This window comes from Strongylocentrotus purpuratus, unplaced genomic scaffold (assembly GCF_000002235.5).
Source record: "Strongylocentrotus purpuratus isolate Spur 01 unplaced genomic scaffold, Spur_5.0 spur5_scaffold_9, whole genome shotgun sequence".
In the NCBI taxonomy this organism is placed as follows: Eukaryota; Metazoa; Echinodermata; class Echinoidea; order Camarodonta; family Strongylocentrotidae; genus Strongylocentrotus; species Strongylocentrotus purpuratus.
Window position 1 is genome coordinate 5676511 of NW_022145615.1, and position 22996 is coordinate 5699506.

Here is a 22996-nt window from a genome sequence, read left to right on the forward strand (position 1 = left end):
CTCATTGGTGTACAGCGCTAAATCATTTCTTTCAAATGAAGACGTGAGCAAAACACCTGAAAAAGTAGAACATTTAGATATCTTTTGATACTACAGCAGTTGCAGCAGAGTGTCTTTCAAAGTGGGAGGGGGGGGGGGGCACCAACAAAAAAGGGCACTTTCTGGAAAAAGGGGGCACTTACAAAAGGAAACCTGAAAGTGAAAATATATACTTTTTAGACAATTGGTAGTCCCTTATTTGTCATTAGATTGACTTACTTGACTTGACTTGACTTTTGCCGTCCACGCAGGCCAGGTGCCTCGTGATAGCTTCTGTATGGTGATGGTATGCCAAGTATTTCTGTCTGCAGCCAGTCTTGATGCATCTGTCAGCCTTGGTATGGATCTTGCTTTGCAGTCCTCTGAGATGCAGTCAGGTCATCTTTTGGGTGGACGGCCTCTGGGTCGATTTCCTGTGACTTTTCCTTCAACGGCAATTTTGGGGTATCTTGTGGGTTTCATTCTTAGGACGTGGCCAAAATATTAGAGTCTTTTAGTGGATACTTTGTCCATAACATCTTGATCGAGGTTCAGGGATTCTTTGATGTGTGTGTTACGGATCTTATCTAGTCTTATCACCCCCATTATGCGACGAAGGCATGCCATTTTAAATACTTGAAGTCTGTTGCTATCTTCTTTTTTTTAACTGTCATTAGATTATCAGGGATGATTTCACTGTTTGCTTCTCTCTTTATATGACCAAAAGAAATTTGCTTAAAGAGAAGGTTGAGTTCTGGGAAGGGGTGAAATATAAATTGTGAGCGTTATTATTGTTATTTGGCAAGTGTGGAAGAACATCAGATAAAAAATGTTCCCTGAAAAGCATGGCTCTTCAAATGCTGTCATTTTCTAAATATGATATGTAACAACGTAAAAATCGGGACGGATTTCTATGCCACATGTTCGTGCAGCCAGGGGCGTCGCCAAGGGGGGGGGGGGGGATGTGGGGGTGCGACACCCCCATCTGTCAGGATATTGTCGGTAAAATTGCGCTGCCGTCGGGAAAAAAAAAGGGGGGGAGGGAAAGAAAAGAAAAAAAGAAAAGAAAAAGAAAAGAAAGAAAGAAAAAGAAAGGAAAGAAAAGAAAAGAAAGGAAAGAAAAGAAAGGAAAGAAAAGAGAAGAAAGAAAGAGAGAAAAAAAAAGAGGGAGGAAAGGAAAGAATGAAAGGAAAAGAAAGAAAAGAAAGAAAAGGAAAAAAAAGAGAAAAAAGAGAAAAGGGAAACAAAAGAAACGGGGGATGAAAGTAAGAGCCTGAGATAAAAGGAGTGAGAATAAAAGAGAGAGAGAGAGAGAGAGAGAGAGAGAGGGGGGGGGGTTGGATGGAGTCGTCTCGTCGAGGGAGCAATAAAGACACGGGTAAACATATTGCTGTGTCGGGTCAGCTGTGTCGGTATTATTGCTCGATCCTCGTTTACCATATCATCAATGCAGAACTTTGAAGTCGGTGTCATGTATATTGTCGGTCGGCCGACAAGTTTTCCTTTCCCTACGAACTGTGACTTTTTTATCAGATGTGACGACTTCGAGAGTGACCACAATACTTGTATTTTCTCAAAGTTTCACTTTCCTATAATATGAGCTAAAGAAATCAGAGGTTTAAAATTTTTGGGGAAACTAAATTCAAACAAGCATTAGGAGTCAACAACGGTACGACGAATCGTCTTCCTTTCTCGTTGATGAAACGCCAAAAATTCCGCGCTTTGCGCGGGAGGGGAAAAATTCATTTAGAAGAGTCGCGAACGGTACAACGAATCGTCTGCTTTCTCTAATAATTTAAGGAAACGTCAAAGCCTATGCGCTTCACGCTAGAGGGGGAAACTGAATTCAGACAAGGATTAAGAGTCGAAAACGGTACAACGGATCGTTTGCTTTCTCTAATAATTTAAGGAAACGTCTAAGCTTTTCGCGCTTCGCGCAGGAAGGGGGAAACTGAATTCAGACAAGGATTAAGAGTCGAGAACAGTACACCCAATTGCTGCTTTCTCTAATAATTTAAGGAAACGTCAAGGTTTTCGCGCTTCGCGCGAGAGGGGGAAACTGAATTCAGATAAATAGGGCTTTAAGAGTCGAAAACGGTGCAATGAAGCGTCTTCTTTATATAATAATTTAATGAAACGTCAAAACTTCTGCGCTTTGCGTGGGGGGGGGGGGGGGAATCGAATTCAGACAAGGATTATGGGTCGAGCACGGTTAAACGAATCGTCTACTTTCTCTTATAATTTTATGAAATGTCAAAGCTTCCGTGCTTCGCGCTAAAGGGGTAAACTGAATTCAGAAATTAAGGTTTATTAAGAGTGGAAAACGGTACAACGAATCGTCTTTTTTCTCTAATAATTTAGTGAAACGTCAAAACTTCCGCGCGTCTGCTTTTTCTCATAATTTAATGAAACGCCAAGGCTTTCGCGCTTTGCGCGGGAAGGGGGGGGGGGGAAAACTTCATTCAGACAAGGATTAACAGTCGAGAACGGTACAGCAATTCGTCTTCTTTTAATAATAATTTAATGAAACGCCAAAGCTTTCGCGTTTTGCGCGGAGTGGGGGGGGGGGGCTTCATTCAGACAAGGATTAACAGTCGAGAACGGTACAATAAATCGTCTTCTTTTCTAATAATTTAAGGAAACGTCGAAGCCTCCGCGCTTCGCGCGGGTGGCCTATCACCCACACCTCCTAATAAGCACGCTTCGCGCGCTCTTTAAGTGATTCGCTTGCTCACTACCGCCCCTCCCTAAAATAAGATCCTAGTTCCGCGCCTGCATTAAAGGCACAGTGTTCTACTTCCTACTCTATATAGAAAACTTCCCCAATCGGTGCCTGTTGGTCTTCCATGATCCTCTTTTTTATGTTAAATGAGAGCCGAATTAATGAGATAGCCACCTGTCACAGTGACCTCGCTGGCTCGCTTGGTGGCCTCTACACCCCCCCCCCACTGAAAAAGGTCTAGCGACGCCCTTGCGTGTAGCCCGATATACATCTTTCTGTATACAGTGCTTGTAACTTTACCCAGACTAGGGCAAATTTCGTATCAATGTGATGATTCTAGAAGCTTGCAGTACACACCAATACTAATATGCTAGATGATCAACCTTTTCTGATCGATTCCACACTGTTTCTTTCACAATGCTATTGCATTACCAAAACTCAACTTTATCTTTAAACATCATACATTGTAGTCGGGTGTGATGGTCTGACATTTTTTTTGCGAGCGAGTGGTGCGAGCTAGACAATGTCTAAGATTTGTGAGGTCGCAGTGCGAAAAAATTACATCTTATAAAGAGGGAAAACAAATCGTAAAAAGACTGAAAAAATCTTAAATAAGAAACATAATTATATTTAATTTAAATGCGAGCGAGCATAGCGAGTATGTTTCAGGTGAAATTGAAGAAAAAATTTGCTGTTAGTTGTTTTACATTAGGGGCACATTTATGGTTAATGAAAAAGGATGCACATGTCCAGAGCTAAAAGGTCGGTTATTATATTAAAAGAAAAATAGCACGTGTCGAAGTAAAAATCGTAATTATCAGAGGTGAAAATGGGGCTATACTCGCACTTGATATGGGGCAGTCACCAGGAAAATCGCACTAATTAGAAAAGATAGGGGCGCGTGTCAAAATAAAAGGGGCACCTATCAAAGGCAAAAGGGGTAGGCTACCTGTTACAAAATTAAAGGGGCCCCTCTCAAATCTCAAATAGGGCAATCACTGGAGATAAAAAGAGGCACTTAAAACTGTCAAAATAAATGGGACCCCTCTCAGATTTGAAAAGACGCAATTATCCAAGGTGAAAAAGCACTTATCAGTGGTAAGGGGCAGTCTTGTACCTGAAAACGGGCACTTATTACAAAGGAAAATAGGCACTTGTCCAATGTAAAGGGGCACCTATGATATTTTAATAGATGTATCTATCAAAAATGTGAGAAAGGGCAGTTATGGGAAAGGGACGTGGCTCTTATTAAAAAAAAAAAAAGAAGTTATATAGCAAGGAAAAACGGCATTTATTAGAAAGACAAGGGGGCACGTGTTAAAAAAGAGTGGGCACTGATGAGAGGTGAGAAGAGGCATTCATCAAAGATAAAAAGGGGCACTTATCACAAGAGGAAGGGGCACTTATTACAAGATAAAATGGTTTTTGTAAGAGTAAAATGGGCATCTATCAGATTTGAACAGGAGCAATTATCACCGGTGAAGGGGGCACTTATCACAGGTGGTAAGAGACACTTAGAGAATATAGAACGGGCACCTATTAGAAAAAAATAATGGGCACTTTAATATCTGAATTGAAAGCGCGCAATTTTCCTATGTAAAAGGGGGCACTTTAGGGGTACTATAAAAAGTGTGGGGGCAATGTGCCCCCCTGCCCCCCCGCTCCACCGCCTCTTTACTACATCATCACATGTTGTCGTGAACTGCACATAATAAATGGATCCAATAGCAAAATTTATTTATATTTGTTTAGAAATATCGTTGGTCACGTACTGCACCCGAACGGTAGAGTGACATAACTGAAAGGCGTTTTCTGTTTTTGTTTTTGTTTATAATAATAATAATAATAATGATAATAAAATGGTTCTTTTGAAGCGATTGCCACCGAAGTCTATAAGCGCGTTAGTCAAAGCCAACTGAAGCCATAGAACTTGAATAAATCTTATTTAGTTATTAATTGGAAGCTAATGTATAAACCTATCTACAAAAACCTATTCTCTAAACATTCGTACATTACGTTTTCCATAGGATTGCCTTAATTCAAAAGACTGACTGAAAAGCCACTGTAATTGTTTCTTATTCCCTACGCAGTGTGTTAAGATGATAAATAAAAAGGGGCACTTATCTGAATTAAAAGGTGGCACCTTTCCTATGTAAAAGAAGCACTTTAGGGGGTACTTGAAAAAAGGTCGGGGGGGGGGGGGCATTGTGACATACGACCTGGCCTCGCCGCCTCTGTACTTCAGCAGCGCATGTTGTCGTAAACTGCATAACATAGAGCGAAATGGAGCAAAAGCTAAATTGTATTTCTTTAGAAATATCGTTGGACACGTACTGCACGCAAACGCTAGAGTGATTTAACTGAATGGCATTTTCTGTTTTTCGTTACTCCAAGCCAATCATTTGAACCTGAAGGGGTCAGTTACATTGTGACCCACGCCCCCGGCCTCGTCGCCTCTGTAGTACAGCAGCGCATGTTGTCGTGAGCTGAATATTAGGGACTTTTAGATTCTGCACGACGAGAACGTGGACTGTCCTTTTAAGGCAACGTGACGTCCTTTTAATAAGGCACTGGCAGTGACGTCACATTGCCTTAAAAGGGCAGTCCGCGTTCTCGTCGTGCAGAATCTAAAAGTCCCTTATATAGAGCGAAATGGAGCAATAGCCGATTTAAATATATTTGTTTAGAAATATCGTTGGTCACGTACTGAACGCGAACGGTAGAGTGACTTAACTGAAAGGCCTTTTCTGGTTTTCGTTAGACCAAGCCAAGCCCTAGAAATTGAAGAAGCCAGTTATCAATTGGAAGCTTAGTACGTACAGTATAAACCTATCGACAGAAAAAAAAAATCATCTAACATACGGACACTATGCGTTTTCCATAGCATCGTCTTAATTTATACAACTTATCTAACGAGCCCAACGATCGAACAGGAACAGTCAAATGATTCGGCTGATGATCGCCTCGCTCATCTGTGTTATTCTGATCAGCCCGAACCATACAGGTGAGTACATTTGTCCTGACATTATTATACAAGTCAGGTATGAGAAAAGTATTTTTAACAATTTATTAAAAGTATCGTGTAAAACGCGACAACATATGAAACCTCTGCCTCGAATTCATGCGATTAAGTGGTTTATTTATCTTTATTGGAAATTTACAGAGCTTGTTGGAAATTTCGCGCTGTAGTTTTGTATCCCGTCTGTATTACGTGAACAAAAAAAGAAGCGGGTAGCCTATTTCCTTTAGACGGCTTTCTTACTGAAACATTTTTTCGATTGAAAATCTTCTTTCCACTAGATAAGGATAATTTGTCTTACTATTAAACAGCAGGACATATCTTCAAACATGCAAAAGGCTATACCCGCGAAGCACCAATAATTAATGGGACAACGATTTCATCAAATAAGAGAGAAGAAATTTAAATAGGCAGTTTTTAAAGCTTTTAACTCCCGTTGTGCTTACAAAATGACATGCTTGTGACAAATATAGTAAGTCCGAGCGCATGTTAAGAACATAATAAAACGGGGCTAATCTATACACAAGAACATAATGATATGTCGCTATTTAAATGAGGTAATCTAAAGTTCTTTGGTGTAATTCATCCATTATAATTGTCGATAAATCCTATATTCCGTCTAAAAGGTCCATTTCGAACTTTTACTAACACATTAACATTCCAATAATACATGTATATTAAATTAAAGAAGATCGAGAACAATAAGGAGAAATAGAACAAAAACAACGACAAATAATAATGATATTAATTAGAAGAATAATTACAATAATACTAAAAATGATGATGAAAATGATAAGTATACTGATAATAATATTAAGCTTCTGACTATGCCCTTTTTAAAGGTTAATATTGTTTCGTATTTGTAATATCTATTTATTTGTTCGTTTATTAATTTGTTTTAATTGTTGTTTTACTTGTTCATCATTGTTTTTGCTTATTGTAGTACATCACTACATTTGTGCTTTTTCCAGTCGGAGTTTTTTGTCAATGCAAAATCCGATAAAGAACATGACTTTGTTTTGGAGGAGAACTTAGGTTCAAGAGACCTTCCTATACCATTTATACTTCATGTTGGGATGCTGTGTGAGCATGTGTATAATTTCAAAGTGAAATTTACTTGCCAAAGCACTGTTCTGAGTCATGTAAGTATTTTTAAAAAGATTGATACGTGAGTAAAGAGACCCTTATTCTACTAAAATTTGCTTGAGGGTCAAACATTGAAAAAAAAGGCATTTGTGTGAGTTCTAGTTTTTCCTTTTGTTATTGGTGATTTCAGACCCAGGCCAAGGTCTAATTCATATAAGTTACGATAGAACTTACCGACAAGGGTCAGCTTCCATTCCCTATTCAGACAACGTTTACTTTTCATACGCAGGAGGTTGATTATAACACATCTTGTATAATTTGGTCCATATACACAAGAAGTTTTTACCATTATTATTATTATTATTACTATTATGATTATTATTTCATCATGGTTATTGATATTATTACGATTGTTATTATCATTATTATTATCAGTGGCGGATCCAAGGGGGGGGGGGGGGGACGGAGGCCCGGCCCCCTAGAAAAAAAACGTGTAAACGTTAATTTTACCTTTTTTTATGGAGTTGCCCCCCCTAGCGCTCAAGGGGGGGGGGGGTGCGTTTTTTAAAAAATTTCGAAGCCCCCCGAACAAAACCCCCCCCCAAAACAGCGAATTATCGGCCGGCGCGATTTTCAAATTTTCGGGAGCAAAAAAAAATAAAAAAATAGTGCTCACTACTTCCCGCCCCCCCCCCCCACTCAGCGAAATATTGGCCGACGCGATTTTCAAATTTCAGCACACTAAATTTCAAATTTATTTTAATTTGGGCCCCCTAACAAATCCTGGATCCACGCCTGATTTTTATTATAATCATTATCTTCTTTATAATTGTTATTGTTATCATTGTTGTTATCATTCTCATTACTACTATGATTATTATCATTTTTATTATCATTATTATAACCATCGAAATGAATCACCATTTTCCCGAAAACGACCTGAAGTGACTATTTATATTATATAAATAATATATCATAAATCACATTCCAAGGAATTATGAAATCCGTAAAAGTGCTACAAATCATTTGAGAAGTTTTATATTTGAGATATTTACTACAGTGACCGCCATTTAGAAATCCTAGATGGCCACTGAGACCTATACATTATACCTCCTTGAGATGCAGTTTTAATGTCTATACCTAGCCAGGAAAACCATTTATACCTTGAAATCTTAGATCGCATATCTTATTATATTCGAATTTAAGTCACTGTTTAGAATTAAAAGTAGTTACGTGTATAAGTATATTTGAGGTTAGATATTCATATATGCACAAACAAGTATCATTTATTTTTACTTTATATACAAGATAATATCGAAACATGGCTGCCATTTTGCCATCCCAGATAGCCGTCAGCACCTGAAATTGGCCGCAAATCATTAAATATCCATCTCATTTATAGGGCTAATTTATTTTTAGGAAATTCATTCAAGTCAGTTAAAAAGTGTTCTGATGGTCAGGAATCCAAGAAAACCAAGATGTGCCCAAAGGGCACACCAGCTTCAAATTACTGTAGGTGAGTTATTTTCAAATTTCTGATGTTTTTTTTTGTCAAGTGAAAGTGTATTTGTAAGTGTTATCCAGACCTTTAATTGCCTGTAATGCTATCAACACAATTTAGCCAAAGTTGTTAAAGCCTTATTCTCAAAACAGGGCATAAATACCTGAAATGAAATATAACTCAAAACTGTTCTGTGAATTCATGTTTTTCTTGCATCAGTAGCCTAGATTCATTAATACAATTTTTTAAATCATTTACAACCTACGCGATAAAGTACTATTTAGGAGAATCGTATGTTCCTTATAAAATGTGCGAGATTTATTCTAATGAATTTCATCCAGTTTTCAACTTTTGTCACATTATCATGAAACCTCTGCAGTGATACGGACTAGAACATAATTTTGATTACTTTTCGTGCAATTTGAATTTTAAGGACCGGTTATGTGCTGCCATTCGGCTATGAGTCTTAGTTGTAGGGCGTGTACGGTTATATTGTGCGTGTGTGTAAGAGGTGTGTATAGGGGTGTGTCACGTGTATTTGTGTATGTGTGTTGATGCGTGACAGCTGGAGAGGTGTTCTGGCGTGGAATATGGACCTAACTAATGCCTAGGTCACATATAAACCGGGCCCCGTACGATTTTCCCTACCCGGCGGCTTGCCGTAGATTTAGAGACCGTACAGGAACCGTCCGATTTTCATTTCTACGGCATGTGTGGTCACATATTATGCGGCGCCCGGGAGGTGCCCGGAGAAAATTGGTTGAGTGAAATGCAAGGCGCCCGTAAGGGTGCCGGCAGGGAGCCGGCAAGGTGCCGGCAGGGTGCCGACCGGTAACCTTACGGGCTCCGTCCGATGAGCAGGTGTACCGATGGCTCCCGGAAGGTGCCCTGCCGGGGCCCGGCCGGGGTCCTCAAGGCGCTAGGCCGGGTGCCGTGCGGTGCACTGAACTACAGAGTGAGTCAGAAGAAATGTCCCACTTTTTAAAAGTTGTATTGTCTGAATCATGAATATTTAATCATGGGTTTCATGATATATATTGATAGAGTTATCCTCCCAGTACATTTAGGTACCATTTTCATTTGAATCCCTGCATGCATCACTCACTATCAGACACTGCCAGATCTCACTTGCGCCAAGTTACTTGGTGAGGAATAAAACAATGCATTGGACAAAGACAGTCAGACACGTGCACACACCCACACACGCACACACACAACACACACAACACACACAACACACACAACACACACGGTGACAATTATTTAATAATTGCCCCTTTTCTGATTGAGCATTGATTTTTTATCAAGATCGCTGAATGTTTAAGTGGCATAACCCTAAAGTAAAAATCTTTCCCTTTAAAACACATTCACTACCACGATCATGTCATCATTGTCATCATCTTAATCTTCATCATCATCTTCATTATCATCATCATCATCTAGCACAACATCCGCCAATACGCACCAAGAGGACAGCGGCCACCCGACTTTTCGTACGATAAGAAGAATTCCCGACAAAAAGTAACAGTTTTGGTGGGCCTTGTCGGGAATGGAATGCTCATTTGTGGGTGTGTGCCTGTGCATGTTCGTATATATATATATATATATATATATATGTGTGTGTGTGTGTGTGTGTGTGTGTGTGTGTGTGTGTGTGGTGTGTGGGTGTATGTGTGTTTGTGTGCGTGTGCGTGTATTTGTGTGTTTTTGTCTGTCTGGCTGATTGGATAATTTGTTCAAAACATTATTTTGTTTCTCACCTAGCAAATTGGCACAAGTGAGATCTGTCAGTCTTGTAAAGATTGTCTGATGTTCAGTCATGCATGCAGAGATTCAAATGAAAATGGTACCTAAATGTACTGGGAGGATAACTCTATCAAGACATATATCATAAAACTCATCATTAAATATTCATACTTCAAACAATACAACTTTTAAAAAGTGGGACATTTTTTCTGACTCTCTCTGTATGTGTCCTGTGGTATCCGCACCTCCTGTATTTAAATCTGCGTTGGACATTTCGAGATGCCGCCGTGAGGGACCCGCACGGGCAATATTCATTTTAAATGGCCCCCGGACGGCAGACGCCTGTTGTTGTGCATATCACCCGGGGCTCTTGAGGGGCCGTGAGGGCGCCGTAGCGTACACGTACGGAACCCTTGAGCACCGCAAGGCGCCCGTAAATATTTTTTATTAAAATTGAAGAAAACATTCGTAAGGGGCCCGTCCGGAGCCCGCACGGGACCCGTAAGGTGCCTCACGGGCCCTTTACGGGGTTCCTACGGGCTAACGGTCAGTCAAAAACGCCAGGAGAATTGGGAGCAGCCAACTCAGCACCACGGGGCCCGTAAGGCTTAGAAAACCGGCCGGACACCGGCCGGAAATTCCCAAAATGTCTGTTTTACTCGCCGTACGGGCCCCGGAGTGTATATGTGAAAGCCCCATAACTTTGTTAGTCCCGGCTCATTTTTCCTGATTGAGGTGTCATATGAAAGGGCAAAAATTGAACTTTCTAAAAATGTGATTTTGTCTTTGAAATTCAGATACCGCCCGCCAAATAACTTTTTTGTTTCCTCTCTTCAAATTGTTTTTAATCACACATGCGTGAAATATGCATCATTTGAGTTGCATCATATGAGAGAGGAGGATCTAAGCTTTACAAATCTTTGTCATTTATCAATTATAATTGTGATTATTAATCACAATTATAAAGTTATGATAAACATCTATAATTCTCGGTTTCGTTTTTTCTGGGACGCACTGTATATCAACAAGTCTAATGAGAATGGGAACTCATGGTCAGATTTTTTATGATTCTGAATTGGCCGCAAATCATTAAATATCCATCTCATTTATAAGGCTACTTTCTTTTTGAGAAAATTCATTCAAGTCAGTTAAAAAGTGTTCAGATGGTCAGGAATCCAAGAAAACCAAGATGTGTCCGAAGTGCACACCAGCTTCAAATGACTGTAAATGAGTTATTTTCAAATTAGAGATATATTTGTTGGTGTCAAGTGAAAGTGTATTGTAAGTGTTATCAAGACCTTTAATTACCTGTAAAGCTATCGACACAATTTAGCCAAACTTGTTAAGCCTTATTCTCAAAACAGAGCATAAATACCTGAAATGAAGTATATTTCAAAACTGGTTCTGTAAATTCACGTTTTCCTTGCATTAGTTGGATATATTTAATAAAGATATTGTAATCATTTACAACCCACGCGATAAAATACTATTTAGGGAATCGCATGCTCCTTAAAATGTTGCGAGATTTCATCAACCCAATTTTATCCACTTTTCACTTATTGTCACATTATCATGAAACCTCTGCAATGATACGGCCTAGAACATAATTTCGATTTCTTTTCGGGCAATTAGAATATTAAAGGACGGGTCTTATATGCTGTCAATCAGCTATTAGTCTAAGTTGTGGTTGGTCCTATACAGTGGCGTACGTATGATTTTTCAAGGGGGGGGGGGGGGGTAAGAGCACACTTTTTTTTTTTGGGTGGGGGGGGGGGGGTCTCGAAATTTGAAAATTTGACATTTTGTTCTGTTGGGGGGGGGGGGAGGTCACCTTTTTGGGGTCAGCCATCAGCCATTGGCATAACTCAAAGGGGGGGGGGGGGTTTAAAAAAACATACATAAAACATACACATGAAAAAATACTCAAGGGGGTTTAACCCCCCCCCCCCCCCCCCCCCCCCCTCTGCGTACGCGCCTGGTCCTACAATGTTCCATGTTGTATCTCGGATTGCTACAATATGACAAAATATACATTTACTTTTGATAAGTACATTTATTTGAAAAAAAACTCTCTTACTTTTAAGGAGATTAGGGGCATTTGGAATTCCAGGATTTCTAAAGGCCATAACACATTTTAGGTAAGGGTGGATATTTCCAGATTTATGGCTATTTTTATGTAAGCCTTCTGATGGCCATCTTAGACGACATTTTAACTATTTATACACTTTCTGGAGGTCTGATTTTCGTATACTTTTAGCATAAAATTTCAAACGTCAAACACTTCAGAAAGGTGTCGCAATTTTTTACGAGTTAGGCCATTTTTCCTTATAACTCGACTCGCATACATTTGTATGTGGGCGGAGTACATTGTTTGGTAGATTTTGTTTTGTATTGCAAGATAGTGCTATAGATACTCATTAAAGCCCGTCTGTACTAGATTGGCAGGGAGGAGGGGTTAGACCTCCCTGCAAGGTCACTGACAGGTGGTTACCTCATTAATTCAGCTCTCAATTAACATACTAAAAAGGGGATTATGGGGGACCAATAGACACCAACTAGGCACTGCTTGCTAAATAGAGGGCGCAAGTCGCTATAAGTAATGCAGTGAGGCTTTAAAGGTGAAGGACAAACGGCCGAAAATGGTACAAATCAATTAGGGCATTAGGGCACCACTGATTTAGTTATTTGTTGACTAACCTGTATAAGCAGTGAACTGTGAGATATGGCTTACAAATGCATTACAATAGTAATGACGTATCCACTGTCAGCCATCGGTAGTGCAGGATTTTTCTGATGGGGGGGGGGGGGGGGGGGGGGGAGGTGGAGTAGAGCTGAAACATATTGTTTTGGGTCCAATTAGAGCGCAGCGTCTTAAGGCGTGGTGTCCAGGGAAGACAGACCCCCGAAACTCCTGTATTTTGCTAGCGAAAACGCCGCTCCTCGCATAATTTTTGTGCACTATTTGAGAAAGCTTTGCCCCCACATTATGTGATATGCGCTGTTAAACTCACGTTCTGTTATGATGTAGAGATTATACTTGCCTGATATTTGATACCTGTAATCAGGGGCGGCGATTTGTTTTCATGCCGGGGGGGGGGGGCAAAAAGCGAGGGACGAGGGAGCATAGTGAGATGGGCGAATGTGACGGAAGTGAATACACCCTCACAGGTTTGTGAAGTTTTGTTGTATTAAAAAAAAAAAATAATAGCAAAACTATGTAGTATAAAAAAGTATAAACCTATCGAGAAAAAAAAAAATCTCTTAAAATTCGTGCACTACGTTCTTCATAGGATCGTTTTAATTGTAATAACTGACTTCAAAGAGCCACTTAATTGACCTTACGAAGTGTGTTAGGATGATAAATAAAAAGGGGCACTTATCTGAAGTAAAAATTGGCACCTTTCCTATGTAAAAAGAACCTCTTTCGGGTACTTGAAAAAGTTCGGGGGGGGGGGGGCATTGTGACATACGCCCCCGGCCTCCCCGCCTCTGTACTACAGCAGCGTATGTGGTCGTGAACTGAATATAATAGAGCGAAATGGAGCAATAGCGAAAGTTAGTCATGTACTGCACTCGAACGGTATAGTGATTTAACTGAAAGGCGTTGTCTGCACTCTAAAAAAAAACTGCTCAATTTGAGTCAAAATGTTACTCTTTTGGGTGGTCAAAAGGAAACCACCCGACTTTTGAGTAAACTTTACTCAGCATGTGTTGAGTAACAAATCTACCCATCAGTTGAGTAAAAATATTACTCAATAAAAGACTAAATCTCTACTCAGTTTGAATGAGTCAACCTTTACTCAATATTTACTCTTTGTTTAGCGGTTTCCTTTTTTACTCAGTACTGGGTAGAAACGTAATCAACTCATGTCGAGTAAGAAACTGCTCATGAGTTGAGCCAAATTTTACTCAATTAACGAGTACATGTTTTGACTCAAATTGTTTGAGCGATTTTTTTGCTCAAATATTGAGTATGTTTTCTGGGTAACGCTTAGTTGCTCAATCAATATTGAGTAAAAACATGTACTAAGTTAAGTACATGTTTTTACTCCATTAGGGGTGCAAACCGATGCAATAGCAGCACCTTTAGGGGTTCAATCCTCACTATGAACATGACTGACAATGAGAGCGGACAAAATATACAGTTCCTCAGGTAGACAAAGGAACATCCCTTCACAGCTATTATGTAAAAAGGTGAATATGCATGTGACACCTGTTCTACACATTTTTACATAATAGCAGTGAAGGGATGTTCCTTTGTCTACCTGAGGAACTGTATATTTTGTCCGCTCTTATTGTCAGTCATGTTCATAGTGCCTGCACCCTTTAAAAGGTGCAATCCTGCACCCATCATCGAGGAATACTGGTAAAATTTGCTCGTACACAAATACATATTAAACATGCATGATGTTTCTTGGTTAGTAATCATATAATCAATATATCTATTGCTAAAACGTGAATGTAATTGTAACATGATCAGACAAAATAATACATTGGTTAATGATTGCCAAAGGAAAATACAAAATCAAAAAATTGATGTGCATTGTCATAATTTGCTTAACAAATCATGATAAATGTATTTTTATGTGAACACGTGGAAAGTAATCATGAATATGCATGCAATATGCAAACTTTTATTTTGCACCCTCTTTTGGTCGATACTCGATAGGGTTCATTTTTGTGGGAAGGGTGCAAAATCTTATATTGCACCCTTTTTTTAACCCCTTTTCCTTCAATAGGGTTCATTTTTATGTAAAGGGTGCAAACTCTTATTTTGCACCCTTTTTTGCACCCTTTTTTCTAAGAGTGTATCTCAGTTCTTTCGCATCTTTCTGCACGCGCACATGCATGCACGAAACATGCACATGACGGACAATGAAAGAGTACAAAATATCCAGTTCCTTAGGTAGACAAAGGAACAAACAGCTGCTATCATGTAAAAATGTGTAGAACAGGTGTCACATGCATATTGACAGCTAGTTGCACTTTCCATCGATCCAACTTTCACTCGCACCCGAGGTAAATTCGGGTAAGAGATCAATGTTGATTTATTTATCACCTGCCGCAGCGTAATACCCAACCGTAGTTTACTCAAAATTGATACAAACGAAATTCGTACTCAATGTTGAGTCATTGATTTACTCTTTATCGAAGGTAACAAATTACTCGGGTGACGAGTACCACTAAAATCAAGGTCTTACTCCAGCTTGAGTACTGAATTGCTCATTTTGTTACTCAACTTGTTTTACTCGGCACAATTTACTCGCTGACATTAAAAGTGTGGTTTTTGTTAGTCTAAGCCAAAACCTAGAACGTGAAGACGTCAGTTATCATTTGGAAGTTAATCCATCGACAAAAAAATTATCTCAATAATCGTAAACAACGTTCGTCATAGGATCGTCTCAGTTCATACAACTGTCTTCAAAAAGCCACTTCAATTGATTCTTACCCCTTACCAAGTGTGTTAAGAAGATATGCTAAAAAGAAATCTTATCTAAAAAGCCCAACGATCGAACAGGAACAGTCAAAATGATTCGGCTGATGATCGCTACGCTGATGTGTGTTGTTCTCATCATCCCGGACGATGCAGGTGAGATTATTCGTCCTGACATTATTATAAAAGTCAGGTTTGAGAAAAGTTTTTTTTTAAACAATTTATTAAAAGTATCATGCAGAAATGGACAACGTAAGCTCTCCTTCGAATTCGGGCGAGTAAGTGGTTTATTTATCTTTATTGGCAATTGACAGAACTTGTTGGAAATTTCGCGCTGTAGTTTTGAATCCCGTCTGTATTACGTGAACAAAAAAAGAAGCGGGTAGCCTATTTCCTTTAGACGGCTTTCTTGCTGAAACATTTTTTCGATTGAAAATCTTCTTTCCACTAGACAAGAATAATTTATCACACTATCAAACAGCAGGACATATCTTCAAACATGCAAGAGGCTACCCGCGAGGCAACAATAATTAATGGGACAACGATTTCATCAATTAAGAGAGAAGAACTTTAAATAGGAAGTTTTTAAAGCTTTTAACTCCGGTTGTGCTTACAAAATGACATGCTTGTGACAAATAAAGTAGGTCCAAGCACATGCTAATCAGTTTTTCTACAAAAAACATGGATGTAATTGATATTACTATTTAATGGAGCATGGTTCAAAACTTCTTCATATCTGAACATTTTCATTTATTCTAAAGAACGCAAGAAAATAATAACAACGGAGCTAATCCATACACAGGAACATAATGATATGTCGCTATTCAAATGAGGTAATCTAAAGTTCTCTTGTGTAATTCATTCATTATAATTGTCGATAAATCCTATATTCCGTCTAAATGGTACATTTAGAACTTTTACTAACACATTAATATTTCAATAATACATGTACATTAAATTAAAGAAGAACGAGAAAAATAAGGATAAATAGAACAAAAACAAGGACGAATAATAATGGTACTAATTAGAAGAATAATTACAATAATACTGATAATGACGATAAAAATAATAAAGTATACTGATAATAATATTAAGCCTCTGACTATGCCCTCTCTTAAGGTTTATACCGTTTCGTATTTTTAATATCTATTATTTGTTCGTTTATTAATTTGTTTTAATTGTTGTTTTACTTGTTCATCGTTTTTTGGTTATTGTAGTACATCACTACATTTGTGCTTTTTCCAGTCGGAGTTTTTTTGTCAATGCAAAATCCGATAAAGAACTTGACTTTGTTTTTTAGGAGAACTTAGGTTCAAGAGACCTTCCTATACCATTTATACTTCATGTTGGGATGCTGTGTGAGCATGTGTATAATTTCAAAATGAAATTTGTTAACTAAAAAAGCACTGTTCTGAATCCTTGTTTTTTTTTAAAGAATGGAACGTGACTAAAGTGATAAGAGATTCTATTCTACTAAAATTTGCTTGAGGGCAAAAAATTGAAAAAGAAAGGCATTTGTGTGAGTTCTAGTTTTTCCTTTTGTTAATGGTGATTTCAGACCCGGGCCAAGGTCTAATCCGAAGGAATTACAATAGAACTTACAGACAAGGGTCAGCTTCCATTTCTTATTCAGACAACGTTTACTTTTCATACGCAGGAGGTTGATTACAACACATCTTGTATAATTTGGTCCATATACCCAAGTCTATTACCATTATTATTATTATTACTATTACTATTATTGTTATAATTATTTCATCATTGTTATTACTATTATTACAATTGCTATTATCATTATTATTATCAGTGGCGGATGAAGGGGGGAGGGGGGCCGGGGGCTGCCCCCCGGGAAAAAACCCCGTGTAATTTAACTTTAATTAAACCTTTTTTTTGGAGATGGCCCCCCCCTGGCGCTAAAGGGGGAGGGGGGGGGGTGCGATTTTTCAAATTTTCGAGGCCCCCCCCTCCAAAAAAAAGTACTCACTACCCCCTTCCCCACGGCGCGATTTTCAAATTTTCGGGAGCAAAAAAAATTAACAAAATTAGTGCTCACTATCCCCCCTCACCCCTCCCCCCACCCCCCCCCACTGAGCGAAACATTGGCCGGCGGGATTTTCGAATTTCAGCACACTAAATTTCAAATTTATTTTTAATTTGGGCCTCCCTAAGAAATCCTGGACCCGCGCCTGATTATTATTATTATCATCATCATTATTATCTTTATAATTGGTATTGTTATCATTATTGTTATCATTTTCATTACTACTATGATGATCATCATTTTTGTTATCATCATTATAACCATCGAAATAACTCACCATTTTCCCGAAAACGACCGGAAGTGACTATTTACATTATAGAAAATAATATATTTTAAATCACATTCCAAAGAATTATGAAATCAATGATATCCGTAAAAGTGCTACAAATTATTTGAGAAGTTTTATATTCGAGATATTTACTACAGTGGCAGCCATTTAGGAATCCTAGATGGCCACTGAGACCTATACATTATACATCCTTGGAATTTCTCAATTTTGTCTTTATTTTCTGAAAGAGCATCGAAAATAATGTCCCAATGTCGAAAACCAATTGAATAAGTATGGGCTATAACATGATCATCTGAATAAATAGATTTCCTATAGGAAATAGGTTATATTGTTCTGGTTCATAACATTAAAATGAAGAAAAAATTAAGAAATTCCCAAAACGATTTGTATAATGTCACAGCTTCGGTACTCTATACTATTCAAATTTGAGTCACTGTTTAGAATTAAAAATAATTACGTGTATTTGAGGGTAGATATTCATAAATGCACGATCAAGTATCATTTAGTATTACTTTACAAATACAAGATAATATAGAAAAATGGCTGCCATTTTGCCATCCAAGATAGCCGTCAGCACCTGCATTGGCCTGAAATAATTAAATATCCATCTCATTTGTAGGGCTACTTTATTTTGATGAAATTCATTCAAGTCAATTAAAAATTGTTCTGATGGTCAGGAATCCAAGAAAACCAAGATGTGTCCAAAGTGCACACCAGGTTAAAATTACTGTGAGTTATTTTCAAATTTGAGATGTTTTGTTGTTGTCAGGATGAGAGTTTATTTGTTATCAAGACCTTAAATAGCCTGTATAGCTATCAACACAAGAATAACTCAAAACTGTTCTGTGAATTCATGTTTTCCTTCCATCAGTAGCCTAGGCTCATTAATAAAAATATTTAAATCATTTACAACCCACTCGATAAAGTACTATTTACGGGAATCGCATGCTCCTTAAAATGAATTTCATCAACTTTTCACTTTTTTTTTTACATTATCATGAAACCTCTGCAGTGATACGGCCTAGAACATAATTTTGAATATTTTTCGTGCAATTTGCAGCTATAAGTCTTAGTTGTGGTTGGCCCTACAGTGGTCCATATTGTATCCCTTTCATTAAGATAAATGGTTAAATTTAGTCAAGTTGTGGGACCATTTACGTAAGCAGTGTTGACTTACAGCTACTTTAGAATAACAAATGCCATCACGAAAACTATATTAGCGACTATATAAGATACTTTCTCTTGCCATATGGCTGCCAAGTCTTTGTTTACAAATAGGCCTATACGGGGCGTCCCAGAAAAAACGAAACCGAAATTTTATCGATGTTTTATCATATCTTAATCACAATTATAATTAATAAATGACACATAATTTTAAAGCATCGGATCTTTCGTCTCCTTTGTGCATGGCTGATCGTCAACAAAACGGAGTTAAGACTTTTGTCAACTTTGTTTGTTGCTACGGCAGGCAGCCAGTGAAAATTAAATCGTTTAATAAAATTATGGAAATGCAAGCATTGCTTTAAGCAAATAGAACCTTTTAGTCCTGGCTCATTTTTCTTAATTGAGGTGTCATATTAAAGGGCAGAAATTGAACTTTCTAGAAATTTGATTTTCTCTTTGAAATTCAGATACCGCCCGCCAAATATTGTTTTGGTTTCCTCCCTTCAAATTGTTTTCAATCACTCATGCGTGAAGTATTCATCATATGAGTTACATCACATGAAAGAGGAGGATCTAAGCTTTACAAATGTGTGTCATTTATTAATTATAATTGTGACTAAGTTATGATAATACATCCATAATTCTCGGTTTATTTTTTTTCTTTCTGGGACGCACTGTATATCAAAAAGTCTAATGAGAATAGGAACTCATTGTCAGATCGCTATGATTCTTGTCTGCTAAAGGACAATTTATTACTATTCAATTTAGTGGATTTACTTCCACCTCCGCCCCAAACCGCGAACACCAAAGACTTGGTGTGGAGGGATCAAGATTCACTAATAATGTTAGATGGTACAGGCCATATTGGATGGTAAGGTGGCGTTCATCTGACCTGCCGTCTTGCAGATAAAATTATCGACACTTCTTATTTGTATAGATGCCGAAACCTGGTAGCCTATAGGATAGTACATATGGCTACAACGATACGTAGTGATACTTTTTCATGTACGATCGAACATCCTTATACTACTCAAATACACTATCAAATTGACAATAACATGTTCAATAATATAGATTCTAACCCAAATCTGGTCATATTAGAAATTTGGCAGCCATTTTGGACGCCATCTTGGATTGCCAGATTTCCTGACTGCCAAAACACATTTAGAGTCGGCTTAATGGATTTATCGACCCCTAAATCCTGTATATTACATCTTTAGAATGAATATTACCTGATTTAAGTCCCTAAAGTTAATTCATGGCAGCCATCTGGGATAGCAAGAATATAACAAAATATACATTTAGTGTTAATAAGTACATTTAGCCACTTACTTTTAAGGAGATTGGCGGCATTTGGAATTCCGGGATTTCTTAAGGCCATAACACATTTTATTAAAGTTAGGGTGGATATTTCCTGATTTATGGCTATTTTTATGTAAGCCTTCTGGTGGCCAGCTTAGACGACATTTAATAATTTATCCACTTTCTGGAGGTACGATTTTCTTATACTTTTGGCATAATATTTCTGACGTCAAACACTACCGAAATGTGTCGCAATTGTTTAAGGGTTGTGCCATTTTTCCATATAACTCGACTCGCATATGTGGGCGGAGGACATTGTTTGATAGATTTTGTGGTGTATTCCAAGATAGTGCGATAGCCTAGATACTCCGTAAAGTTGAAGGATGAATGGCGGAAAATAGAACCAATCAACCAGAACCAAAAGGGCACACCGGATTCGTTATTTGTTATATGTTGACTATACGCATTGACCTGTGAGATATGGCTTACAGATGCATTACAATAGTAATGAGGTCTCCACTGTCAGTCATGCGCGAGTGCAGGATTTTGTGATGAGGGGGGGGGGGGGGGGGGTAGAGCTGAAACATATGCGAAATGCGAGAGACGAGGGAGCATAGTGAAGAACAGTGGCGAAGGTGACGGAAGTGACTACACCCTCACAGGTTTTTGAAGTGTTGTTGTATTAAAAATTACATTCCTTAGCAAAACTATAAAAAACAAGCAATTTCCTTTTTCACACTTCCCTTTTACTTTGCAGGTATTAGTGTGCAGTCCAAGGGTTGTAAAGATTTAGTAGGGAAACACACAGTGCAGACTGTGCTGGCGTGATACCAACGAAATACAGATTTTATACACTATTTACTTGTACATTTTGAAGGATATTATGCGAAGGAGCGTAGCGACCGAGCGAGAAGATTTTTGAATTTGTATTAGTCTAAAAGCTGCACTCTTGCCCCCCCCCCCCCAGAGCGTGTTGCAGTCTTTGGTCAGTATTTGCTATACATTTTTTATTTGCACTTTTTCAAATTTCCCGGGGAGGGGGGAGGGGGGAGGATCTCCCCTTAACAAATTGAGAGGGGGTAGGGGTGGGGACGTGTCCCCCGTCCCCTGGAAACGCTGCCCCTGCCTGTTATATGGCGGAATCCTCATATACATTCATAGAGAGTTTGTCAACTTAGATACCATTGTTCTCATGTATATCGATGTTCAGTGCGGGTTTTCACAGTATTAAGTTGAACAGATTACATCCCGCCGTTACACGGTTACGGTATTATAAGGAATTATGTTCCAATCATTTGTCAATCAATTAAATAAAAAGGAACATCAATACGTTTGATTTAAAATTCCCTGCTACAGGTATGATATGATGGTATCAATACAATCCGTTTGTTCAGACTCCAAATTACAATGATTTTTTTAAATTAGTACGGATACGGTCAAACCCCTTTAATTTATCACTTTCTGCATCCGATTCCGTTGTGATGTTGACGTTGTCTTGCATACATTTATAAAAAAAAATATAACACGGTAATGATGATGGTGTTTGATATCTTGTTCAGCTACTATGACTAATGGCATTAAATCAAATGAGAACATGGATTTTGTGCAAAGAGAACTAAACATCACTTTTTCCTTCATCTCAAATCACATTAAACATTGGCATTAGGGGGAGTTACGAAGGTAAGAGCGGGTTATTAAATCAGTGATCTTAATAACCGAACCAAAATATGTGCGCTGATATCAGAAATATCAATCCCATTGAATATATTTACGCAGTTCGGACCACTTTGGTCATTTCGATCACAGGCTAGCCGTTTTGCTGCGATGCACTATTTGAAAGACGTCGACCAGGGGGTCGTTAGTCGGAACCGCCACAAGTTCATGGACATCCTTTGTCCATAGAGGGCGTACTTGGAAAGCAGTTTTGGTAAACTGAATGTACCTACCCTCTATTTTAAATAAAACTTGAATAAATAAATGAATAAATAAATAAATAATCCTGTTGAAACTTGTATAATAGAATTAACACGCGTTTCTATGGGATGTCCACGAACTTCGACTTATGACGGTTTCGAGTATTACGGTCTCCAGCAACCTAAACAATCGGCATGTCACAGCTTGCCGGAGGGGGCGCTTTTAACTGTAAATCCACCCCTATTATATTGGTGTTATTATTGTTTATTCGGCAAATACAACATAAAGAAAACGATGAATGAAAACAGCAGAGTTGAAGATTATCACATGTATGCAAGAAGAACAACAACTCATATAAAATCGACTTACGTAACTATAACCCAGTGGTCTTTTCCCACTTCTTCCTGAATGGGTTGAATTACAATTATGCTATGAAAATAAATATTAATTATTTCGTATTTATCTTGGTTTCAGAGGCATTCTTGGGACGGCGACGGCGACGGATAGCTGCTCCTCCACCTCCAGGTATGTTTATAGTGACGGATTCGGTGACAGCTATGCATCAGGTATCATTGTACAGTGGTTCATCAATGCCTATCAATCCAAAGGCGGAGGGTTCGAAGGCCATCCAGGCACTAACATCTTTTGGAAAGACACTAATCCATATTCGCTGCTCCCCACCCAAGTGTACATCTGTACCTAGCGATACCTGGGGTAATAGTAATTGGATCCTGGTTCTCGGAATAAATATCGTTGAGAC

The 22996-nt window shown here is 38.5% G+C and overlaps 1 protein-coding gene across 1 annotated transcript in view; it reads left to right on the forward strand.

Annotated features, from left to right (window-relative positions):
• Nucleotides 1–5644: 5644 nt before the first annotated feature.
• The window catches only part of LOC115920669 (sushi, von Willebrand factor type A, EGF and pentraxin domain-containing protein 1-like), a 41179-nt gene continuing 23827 nt past the window's right edge, over nt 5645–22996 (forward strand). The window contains exons 1-2 of the mRNA XM_030977037.1: nt 5645–5744; nt 22711–22761. Of these exons, the coding sequence (XP_030832897.1) occupies nt 5684–5744; nt 22711–22761 (112 nt within the window). The 5' untranslated portion in view covers nt 5645–5683. The remainder of the gene's footprint in view (nt 5745–22710; nt 22762–22996) is intronic.